This window comes from Hipposideros armiger, unplaced genomic scaffold, assembly GCF_001890085.2.
Source record: "Hipposideros armiger isolate ML-2016 unplaced genomic scaffold, ASM189008v1 scaffold_554, whole genome shotgun sequence".
Classification (NCBI taxonomy): Eukaryota; Metazoa; Chordata; class Mammalia; order Chiroptera; family Hipposideridae; genus Hipposideros; species Hipposideros armiger.
Genome location: NW_017731904.1, coordinates 565828 through 578204, shown reverse-complemented (window position 1 = coordinate 578204; position 12377 = coordinate 565828). Strand labels below are relative to the sequence as shown.

General features: G+C 31.9%; 1 protein-coding gene across 1 annotated transcript; it reads right to left on the bottom strand.

The window, feature by feature from the left end:
* Positions 1–7836: 7836 nt before the first annotated feature.
* On the bottom strand, positions 7837–12175 carry RERGL (RERG like). Its single transcript, XM_019623622.1, has 2 exons — positions 12006–12175; positions 7837–8427 (listed from the first exon to the last, which is right to left on the bottom strand). The coding sequence occupies exons 1-2, from the start codon at positions 12173–12175 to the stop codon at positions 8145–8147; spliced, it is 453 nt and encodes a 150-aa protein (XP_019479167.1). The 3' UTR covers positions 7837–8144.
* Between the last annotated feature and the right edge of the window lie 202 nt (positions 12176–12377).

Genomic DNA, 12377 nt, shown 5'->3' with positions numbered 1-12377 from the left:
ATCGCATTGTTCTGTACACCTGAAACTAACAATAAAAAAATAATAATAATAATAAAATAAAATAAAAATAAAAAAAATACAAAAGTATATCTTTTTTACTAAGTTATAAATATAACACATGCTCTTGTAAAAAATTGGAGAAAGAAAATCATTTTTAAAATAAAAAATTAATAAATGTGATTAATAAGATTTGGGATTTGATTGATTGAAAAATAAAGATCTATAAGATCTTAATAAAAATAAGCTGTGCAGAGATTTTTATCATTCATATAAAATTTTTTACTATGAAAATCAGCCCAATAAAGTTTTTCAATACTTGAAGTAATATTTATCTTTTGATTTAAAAAGTAATGTTTATTTACAGAAAATTTGGAAAGCACAGAAAGAAAATCATCCAAAGGCTAATCATCCTTTGGCATACTACTTTGCCACAATTTTTCTAGATATATTTATTTGTACATAAATGAACTCAAGATACATATACTTTTGTATCTTGCTTTTATATTTATTATCAAAACATCGGCATCTCCCCATAAAATTCAGAATCATTTATAGAAATGATTTTAAATGTGTGTATATTTTTCAGTACTATTGAGGGGGTGTGGTGTAGTGGAAAGAGCAGTTTATAGCCATTAACATTTATTGGTGAATCCCAGATCAGTCAGTAACTGGCCTGTGACCCAGATTAACCTTTTTATCTATGTTGAGGTGTGTAAATGACATAACTATCAAAGCTAAGTAAAATCAGATAACAATATTTTCTCTGCAGACATTTTTATATATTTATATAAAATATATTTAAATCATTGAGCACTGTGCTACACACCTAACCATTTATTCAGTAAGCGATGACATAGTCCACATACCACAATTATTTTAACATTGTTAGACAATTGCATTGTAAAATGTTTCTCTGCTATAACGAAGTTTACTTAAAATAGTATGTTTTTCTGAGAAGCTATAGCTTTGATTTCTAAAAGTCAGTTTATGGTCACCAGTGATAAATAATATCACATGTATCATTCTATGCATATAATTAGACATCTCAATCTCTTTTATAGTAAAGCCTTCTAGTTTTTAAATTCTTAATTTTGATTATTCTCTATTTATTGGGACTCAAACTGATAATCTTTTAGTAACACTAATTGGGCATATTTTTGAGAGCGCTTGCGTATCTGAAAATATCTTCTGTTTTGTTGAATTTATCTCTTTATAACCAGAGTTTTGCAAATACTTTACTCAAAACTCTTTAGACTTTTCACTTTTTCTTAACTAATCATATAGTTGCAAAGAAATTTAAGCTATGTTGAATTTTTCCATTGATTTTTACCTGCTTTTACTTTCTGAAGGACCAGAACATGTTTGTTTGTTTTGTGAAACACACTGAATCATGTCTGAGATACAGGATTCTAAGTCCTTGCCCTACCAGAATAGGGAATGTTGCTTCTTCTATGAATTTCTGAGTTTGCAGTCCAGAATATGTGTCACTATTATTTTAGGTTAGATTCTAATATTCATACCTATATTTATATTATGATATGCTTTTTAATATTTTATTCACATCTTTCTCCTTCTTTGTATTGTGAAAAATCTTCTATTGCTTTACCTCTATGACATTTAACTGATTTTATGTAATGCCAATTCAACTCTTCATTGCCTACAAAGCAGATCTTTAAAGTCTGCTCTAGACTATTTTATTTTTCATTTAAACAATTATAGTTAGACATATACTTTCCCCTTTCAGATTAATATCACGGTGTTCTTGTCTTAAGGAATATTGTAAAAAATCCATTATTATTAATGCATATTTCGGTGGGGGGAATTATCTGTTTGTTTTATGTTTCTCTCGATCCCTATAAAAGGAAAAATGTTCAATGGTCCAGTTTTTCAACATAGGTTTACCTCTTTTATCCTTATCTTCATCACCCTCTTAATCCTTATTTTTGTGTAGCTCTTTCAAATCTCATACTAGACATCTGGTTGTTGAATCAGGCTCAGCACAATTTCTATGCATAATCAGAATTGATTTAGTTTTTGCTTTCTTGTGGTGAGATGTGGTTAGCACTTGCTATCCTCTCATTACACAGGAGAAAAATATGTAAGGAATAACACAACACAAATTGTTTTTTGTTATTTCTTACAATTTTTAGCAAATGCTATAAATGAATAATTTAAACCACAGCTCTTTGAGCCTGTGCCCAATTTTTCCAACAACTAAATTCCTACTTCATCTGTGTATGCCCCTGCATAAGTGCTATCCAGGCTAAGGAACAGTTTGCCAGGACCTCTATTCCTATTCTTCTAGCTGTGAGTGCTCCAAGAAAGGTAGAAGATGTTGGTAGTGGGTCTTGAGTGATAGGAGATAAGGGATGTAACTGGGCATCTCTCCGTCTCCTCCATGAGAATGATTTTCTGTTTTCTGGCTGTGAAAATCCTGTGTGCAAGCTAAGGCTTAGGAAAACGGTAATATGTTGTAGTTACCTATCACCAGACAAACTATGCATTTTCAGTCCAGAAGGTAGCACACACATATGCTATGATTTTGATCTCTCATTTCAATTCTCAATTCAATTAGAAATACTGAATTTCTGTTACATGACTTGTCATATGAAATTTCACTGCTATTATAAACTGTCAGTATTCAAATTAAAAAATGGAATTTTAATAGAAAATTTTGAAATGGAGGATTCAGTCCTCTTCACTAAGTGAATGTCTCAATTAACACTAATTATTTAAAAATACATGCCAATATGTTTATAATATTAAAGTTCTTTAATATATACTCATATAACTGGTAATATATATAATTAGTGGTATATCTATACACACATATACACAACACACATATGTGTGTTAGCCTACAAACACATATGTTTAGCTTCAAAATGATGTAATTAAAAAAGATCAATGGTAATTTAGAATAATCACACTATTTTTGAGCAGATTTAGCTCAAAACCTTTTCTGCTGTGGAGAATAACAATGTGAGTGTAGAGTTCTTGTACTTTAGACTTCAAAATCTTGATAAAGGTCAGCCAATAGGTTATTTTCTTATAATTGTCATTTGAATAAAGTAAACATTCGACCTCAAACTCAACCCAAGAATTTTATTCTTCAGGTGCATTTGTATGTAGAAATAATCCCAAATGTTGGAAACCTAAATAGTTTAAAAGTAACTATATCTGGAAAAAATATCAGTCTAATTTAATGTGTTTTGAAATGTCTCCCTATGTCTAGTGCTAAATACTCATCTTTAGTCCTATAAAATGATCTAAAAATTACAGAGGTAACTCATGGTCATGCTTTCATATAATGGTAGGTAATTCCATCTCTTACTCTTCTTCAATTTTCTATTTTTTCATAATTCTTTATGCCTTAGTTGTTCCAAGATTACTAAAATGTTCAAATTCCACATTGCAACTTACATTTTATAGTCTGCTAATTCCCTCCTTAGAAGAGCTTATATTTCTGTTATTAAAGTATACTTAAATTATATCTCTAATTATATCTCTATCAAAAAGAAAGAAAAATAATCTTTTTGGTGGTCTATACATTTGGAAATTATGATGAACTTCTTTGCTTCGAAAATAATATACTGTCACTACAGAGTATATTTTCACTTTATACATCTCTTTATTCCTCTGTGAATTTAAAACACTTCAAATAATTTGGGCTTTGGCTGATTCCCCCAGAATTGTAGAGTATGACTGATAACTGCCTTTAGAATTCCTAATAGCTAAATTACAATTATTATGCAAAGTCCTACAATAGACAGTTATATGGATTGTTAAATGACTTTGCCTTTTTTGCAAACTATAATCATTTTCCTTTATTAGCTGAAGGATTTCATAATTTAAGGAAGATGAGAAACCTATAAGTCACGCTTTCAAATAAGGAACATGGATATTGCAAACATTAAATTCCCCCATAAAAATGTTAAGGCATCATTAAACTAGGTTCAGATTAATACAATTCAGTCAACTCTAGATAGATATCTCCCATAATAAGCTGAAACAATACCTAGTGATCTAAGATGTAAAATATTTTACTACAGCCAATTTATAAACCTATAAAACATACAGGTATCATTCAACCTCTTTATTAATAGTGCATGCCTTGTATTAAATCAAAAGCATTTCAAAAGCCCCTCCCCTTTGGCATTCCCTTCCTCAGCTGTTGCCCCTCATTATGTGTTATCTCAGTGAAGCCCATCCAAAGTGAATGACAGCATCTTTTTTTACTAGAAGCAGCATAGGCAATTCCCAGCCTAGTGATATAGCTTAACTATCTCTGAGATTTATAGACACACTTGCTATCCTCAACCTACAACATTCTATGGCCTAATGTTGATGTATTTGTTTATCTGTAAGTAGATGTGTTTTTTATCACTTTGGAAAACTGCAATTTATTATTTTTAGGTTTGTAAGTAGCTTTATATGTGAATTATATTCACAAGAAAACTGATGTTGGGACAACTTCATTTTGTAGGCAATTTTGTATCTGTTCAGAAGAATCCTTTTTTCACCCTGTTTCTGCACAATAAGAAAGCCAAGCATGTCATACTGGCTGAGTTACTGAAAGTATAATGAATTACCTGTTCTGGTTATCCATTGCCACATATCAACCCAAAACATAATGGTTTAACATCTCAAAAACAGCAATGCAAATCCGCAAGTGGGGCAAGATTGTGTGGTGTTTCCTCATCTCTGCTCCACTTGGCATAAACTGGCATAGTCCAAAGTTAGAGGCTGGAGTCACCTAAAGATTCACTCATGTTTTTTGGTGAGCACTAGCCTCATGTGGTACCTCAGGCCTGGTGCCTTCAGGGCAGCCAGATTCATATACCTTGACTCATGGCTCCCAAAGCAGAGCACAAGAAGGACTGGATGGGAGCTCCAGCTCCTTCGCCAACCTGGTCTCATAAGTCCTACCGATTATTTCTATAATACCTCATTCCATTTGTTAAAAGAGACTCAACAAAGATGAGCCATAATCAAGGGGAGGAGAATTACACTCAACCTTTGATAGGAGAAGTGTCAAAAAAGCCTGAACACATTTTAAAACTGTCACATCATACAAAAGGAATTTAACACACTACTTTTATATAACAATAACTTAAAAATCAACAGTTCATGTTTAAAGTTGTCTCACAGACACTACTTTTAAAACATAAATTCTGTTTTTAATGTAAAACAATGGTATTTTCCAGCTTTAATGAGGTATAATTGACAAAAAAAATTATAATATATTTAAAGTACACAACATAATGTTTTGATATATGTATACACTGTGAAATGATTACCACAATCCAGGTAATTAACACATCTATCACCTCACATAGTACACACACACACACACACACACACACACATATATATATATATATATTTTTTTTTTTGGTGAGAACACTTGTTCTTATTACTATGCTCCATAGACTCCTTATTAATAAGATGTGTTATCTCAGGCCATCTTGCTAAAACATTAAAATATAATAAATAAAATTTAATAGATATAAATATAAGTCGTATCTTTAACAGAGAAATTTTGAACTCTGATTCATCACAGATACACATGCATGGATTAAGTAAGCTATGAAAGAATTTTCATAATATTTTTGACAATGGAGTTGTTATATATAACATGAATAAATATGTTGTTTTTAATGCAAAATTATCCCAGAATAATCTCTCTATAACTGGGGAAATAATTTTAAAGAATAAAGACCAAATCTCTAAAACTGAGATTATCCAGGAAATAATAATAACAGAAAACATTACAGTATAAATGCTTACACTGATATATATATACACATTTAAATATATAGTCTATATTAAGATTATAAAGTATTAACAAAATCCCTATTGTCAACCAAAACATTTATCATTGATTTGACCACAATCACATTACAGAAATGTATTTCTCATTTACATACAAACAATCTGATCTGAGTGTTCCTAGTAGACAAGAAGCTAGGCTTCCTCACTTAAGCTTGATGTATTAGTGACAAAAGAGGAATGTGTCTCATTACAGTACTACACAGAGAGAACCATGAAGTTCATTAGTGAAAGGATATTATCCCATTTACCAGAGCTTCAACAAGTATACTTTGTTGTCTGCTTTGTATGGCAGGAAATCATGTGATATAGATTTCTAGGCAGTGATCAGTGGTTTTGCCAGTTGGTCAGAAGTAAGAGATAAGACTGGAAGTACAGTGATGAGAAGAACTGGGGAGAAAGCATGTGAATAATCTTTCAGAGATGGCCTGAAATAACAGATATTTGTGTATCATGTTAACTGTAATACCAATGAGAAATCACTTTACAACCAGATGGACAAGGATGACCTGCTCTGCAGATAAACTGCCTCTTTACTTGACCACCTCTTTGTTTATGTAATGGGCCCATGATAAGAGTGGCCTTGGTGTCAGGGATGGAAGCAATGCATAAGCCCATAATTTGGACTTTAGCTTAATACAGCTGATTGAACACATCACTTCTAAGTTTACAAACAGTCAGTATCAGAAATGGAGCCTGTATCCTGGATATGGCATCATTTCTTTGAGGGCTGAGTAGGTGGGTAACAGACAACAGGTTAAATGCTGGCATCCAGATTCTGCTGTTCCAGGCTTCTATCATTGGCATTGCTATTGAGGAACACCGTTTGATGGCAGCATACCTACTGTCAACTCTGACTTATAGAGCACAGTCACTATTAAGCTCCTCAAAGGTGCCCCCTCACCAGTACATTCCTCACTTCCATAGTAAAGAAGGTTCTTCAAAATTGTCCCAAAGAACACAGTCAGATGGCGTGTTCTTGGGTCCAACCTACCACACCAATTTTAACTTGCCCATCTTTATGAACATGCTGAATGACTTTGTTTACCACCACACAAAATTCTGATATTTCCACTACTTTTACTCTAATGTATCATCAAGGTTAGACTTCTAAGGAACAGCAAAGTTATGGAAAAGAGCTCTAGGTTTCACTCCTAAAATGTTGAGTCATGACTCATGGTGCATAACATCATGTCAATGAATTCTCTCGTACCCAGCCTAATACTCTGTGTCACTCTTTCTCCACACCAGTCTGCCCCTCTCCACTCAAGATCTTCCAAGGTGTTCCCCAGGTTATTTCCAATACATGTTAACTAAGTGTGTGGAAGCATTGCTTGTATCTTGGTGGATCTTCTCTGAGACCTAACATTAATTATCAGCAATTTGGCTGAAGTTAGGTATAGGACCACAGCTTGAAATGTAGTAGGTAGCAAGCTCAGCCAAGGCATCAGCAGTGGTACTAAATTCTAGGAGGTAGACAGTTAACTTCTGAAGGAAATGCAAAGGAATCTGAGAAGGCCCAAAATTTTATATTTAACCCAACAATTCTTTCAGGGCAATAAGGCCTTCAAGGTTATAAATTTACCACCAAGTTTTTACTTTTTTCTTTCCCTATGATGTATGGATTTCTAAATAAACTATAAAAGACCAATTTTTTGATCCCAAAGAGTTCTTAGCTGTATAAGTTAATTTCTCTATTATAATTGCCATTGTTTGCATAACATAAAAAGAAAGACAAATTTTCTCATCATCTGACTAACTACAAACTATGTACTTATGGGTAAGAAATTTAACTTCTTAAGCCCTAAGCTATAATTAAAATTTGTGCATTATCAAGTAACTAATTGGATTATTATAAAGACACATTAAAATTAAATCCATGCATTTCTATTAAACAGATCATGAACTTTCACAAGCAGGTAAATTAAGCCCTATATTAAATATAGTAATATAACTATATGTTTCATCAAAAGAAATATATAAAATAAAGGTAAACTGAGGCTAATGGTAATTTAATAAAATTACATAAGCAAAGTTTATTTGGCAAGACAAACTGTATAGTAATTCACTAATAGGTTATAATGAGTGCTATTTTGTGTAATAAAGAAAAGGTTAAGTGTGAACAAGAGTATACAAGATACAAAGAACCAAAAGGGCAAACTATATATTTGAAAACACTGCTGTGGTTTGTGTTCAAACATTTCATATCTCTAACAGAACTATTTTTTAAATGCAAACAAAAGGTAAATTCAATTATCATATGAATGTTTGAAACTCTCCGATATAATAAATCCCCTAGGATCACATATCTGCTAAACAGATTTCCTTCTCTTTCCAAATACATTATTGATCAATTTGGCCATTGATTTTGATCCACTGGATCTTCTCTTTTCTTTGAGTTTGAAGTTTGTTAGGATGTCCTTGATAATTCTGATAAACATCATTTCTACCTCTAGAGACTGCTCTGCTGCAGATAGTTCACAGAATTGGCATCGGTTATCCAATGCCAACTTTTGCCCTTCTTCCCAGCCAACCTCTCGCACATGACAGAGATCTTGCTTGTTACCAATCAAAAGCACTGCTGATTCCACAGCTCTGAAATATAGATACACAATTATTTGGCAAGACTGTTTTAACAAGTTTTTCTTTATTACATAGGTTTATATCAAAAAGAATCATGGACCAAAACAGAAAAAATTGTGTGTGCATATATGTGGTATTTATGGTCACGTATGTGTGTTGATGACACATATGCCCATTTACATGCAAAGATTATTTTAGATAGAATGTAGTAAATGACACAGAAGCAACAAGGCTCTTAACACATAGAATTTGAAATAGTATAAACCTATTCTTGAGTTATGGCTCTGTTTATTAACAAGGTGTGATTATTACTTTCTATTTTCAATTTCCCTATATGTAAAAAATGATGAAATAGTCCTGTTACACAAAATTCTCATAGAGAGTAAATGAAATTATATATATATATAAATACCTAACACAATGTCAGAAAACAAAAGATACATTCTAAATATTAATTTTTACTCACTGATCAATTCAAAGAGGACTAACTTTTTACTAAAAAGTAACTATAANCATGACATTTCCTTCTAGACATTTTCAAAGTTCCACTCTCAAAACTCAAAAGCTGCCAGCAAGGGTCACAAATTCTTAACTCTTTAGAATTGTATTATTTCCCCCCTTGGTCTTCATTTACAAGATGAAGTCATTTTTTGCCCGTTTGTTGTCCCCGTGCCATGGTGGCCTTTTGCACATTTGGTTATCTTTTCAAAATGTCTCTAGGTCTTGTATTCTTAATAGAGATGTTAACAACGAGAAATGTGTACACATCATTCATTTGTTTCTATAGCTATAGCCTATAAAAGATGAAGGTGATGGGTTTTGTTGCTGGTGTTGTCTGGGTATTGTTTTATTTATGTTTTGTTTTGTTTTGTACTTCTGGAACATCTCCTTATGTCTGTCTCCTAGTGTGTGTGTGATGTTGACCTTTTTGACCGAGGTTGTTGACCTAAGAAATGAAGCAACAAGAATTTTTCTGTCTATATAGTTTTCTTTCTAGAGTCAGTTTTCAAGCACTTGTCCTAAAATGTTCAGAATGTTATATGGACTGAATTATATTGGAAAGATGTAGGAAACAACACAATGCCATACTTTAAAGTTATTTTCTGAAATACTTTAATAATGCTACCTCATAAATGAATGCTAAAGATTTTTGTTTTTGTTTATTTCTCATGGAAAAAAATACACTTGCAGTCATAATTTCCTCTTACTCTAAATAAATATTATTGAACAAAATTATTATTTCCCTTTCTTCCAATTCTCATATTTCTTATAAATCTGTCATTCTTATTTAAAAAAAACAAAAACAACAAAGAACCCCTTTCTCCCCATGCCTTCAATCAGATAAGATATTAGTACTATTATATGGGTTAATTTCTGAGCCAAAAATACACTCAAGTCCTCTGGAAAATTTCCCATTTTTATTAATTCTCCACTGTAGTATTTCCCAGATGTCATGCTAGTTCTGATCAAAATAACAGAAATTTACAGTAGTTAGTGAAATGATCCTAAAATTAAATCAGGGTNACAAATACCATATGATTTCACTTATATGTGGAATCTAAAGAAGAAAATAAACAAACAAACAAAACATAAACAAAGTCATAGATACAGAGAACATTTTAATGGTTACCAGATGGGAGGGGAGTTGGAGGGATGGATTGAAAAGGAAAAGGGATTATGAAGTACAAATTGGTAGTTACAAAATAGTCATGGGGATGTAAAGTATAGCATAAGGAATACAGTCAGTAATATTTTAATAACTATGTATGCAGTCAATGAGTACTAGATTTATCAGTGTGATCACTTTGTAAGTTATATAAATGTCTAATTATTATGTCATACAACTGAAACTAATATAAAATTGTATATCAACTTCAATTGAAAAATAAAAAAATATTTAAAAAGAAATATGTTTCTTTGATAAGATAATGCTTCCATAAATATCAATGTATTCTCATTGGTTACAACAAAACATTCCTAAAACAGTTCCATTAGAAGAATACAGCAAGACCACTAGTCTTTAAGTGGCATGAAACTCTGTGAAGTTATCTGCTATAGGGCAGAAATGGGTAAATGCTGTCTTCAATTCTGTTTTAAGAGATACTGCTCTCAGACTCCACTGAAAGATGGCTTTATTCACATGGCAGTCAGTGTGAGCCATGAGGAAAAAATCATTGTATGTTTTGGATTTTGAAGGTATTAATAACATCTTTTTCTATATAGTTCTGAAAACTATTATAAAAAAATGAGAGTGAATTATTTTGAAGGATGAGTCACAAATATCAGATGTAATTTTAATAAAACAATGCCATATTATGCTTTTCTAGTCTATTTACAGATTGAGAACTGAAAATATTCTGACAATTATTTAGTCAGTCAGTACATTAAGAAGATTGCCTGAAAAATGTCAAATGTAATTTTTTATTTTCATATGTTTTTGAGTATTCTTGAGTGATTCTTTTAATTTGGAGGAATATCAAAGAATGTTATTACTGGCCCTTACCTAAGTTATGGTGCTTAAATATAAGGCATTTAATGCTTGAAACAATGGAATTTTAAAAATCAGTACTATATAGGAAATCAGCGCTGTGAGGTACAGTAGTGAAATCACATCCTTTTCTCCTACCAGGTGTCCATCAGTTTTATAATCAGGAAAATGAGGTCTTAGAGATAAAGGGTTTATCTAAGGTCAATCAGATATAAACAAGAATGTATGTCAAGTAACTCCAGGGAAATACTCTTTATCAATTATTACCTGATGGTTTCTTGATAGTGGGCATTTAAACTAGATATAAAAAGCACCTATACAAATTTTCAGTGATAATATTATGCTTTTTTGCTTCCCAGTTTAGAATGTTATTTTGGACTCTAAGGGAAAATTTTGTTAAGAGCACACAGAATCCCTTACATCAGTATTTTGAACAAAAATAAATATTTTAAATTCAAAAGTCTATAAAACAAGAAAAAGGAAAATTAAAATGGGACATTTATGTTTAAACTTATATCTACTAATACAACAATGGTTTAAGGCACAGTTATGTCTTTCTTCATAGCTACTTGTGTCAAGACAACGATGAGGAATTGTTGATCAGCTCTTTATTTTAGGAGGTGAAATGGAGAAAATGTATTCTCACATTTAGAATTTGTAACAGTTTTATTATTCAGTCTATTTTGCTGTGATAGATTGAATAACCAAATGACTAGGAACTGGATGCCAAATGTAATAAATCTGGATTTATTTAGTATCCTTGACATTTTTGTGGGAATGAAAAGGAAAGGTTGGAAAGCACACTATCTTGTGTACTGAGGACCATTATTTTGCAAGGGAGTGTCATGTTAACAATAGAAGCTGTCTTGTAAAATAGCCATTTACTCAGGGCAAGTAACTGTTTATGTCAGCCAGGATATAAAGTATTCGCATCTTAGTCCTTTTACTACGTGTGTAACTCCTGGGGAATGGAAGGTGAATTGTTCAGGGCTGTTAAATTTTGTAATTGGAAGGCTGTATTAAACTCTTCCTAATGATGCTTACAGCTAGCTATATGATGATTTACTAAAAAGAAAGGAGAGAGGAATGAAAAATACCTTACCTTTTACAATGGCTAGTTTGTGACTCCCGGATTCTGTAGATCAGTGCTTTTGCAAAAGCAAACGAAGACCTGTCACTGATGTCATACACAATAACAAAACCATTTGCCCATTGCAGCTCGCTTGTGAGGGAAAATTTTGCTTTCTGCGGCTGAAAATAAACCAAGCACATTGAAAGTGGTAGAATCTGACACCTGTATTTTATACTTCAGACAGTTAATTAATAAAGATCCATTTTACTTGCAAGAGAATTCAAAAAGGCAGATACTATTTTCTAAAATGTTTCCTTGTTTCTTTCTTATCACCCTCTTTATTTAATTAAAAGTGATTAAATTTTAAAATATAAAGAATTATAATAGTTACATTTATCACAC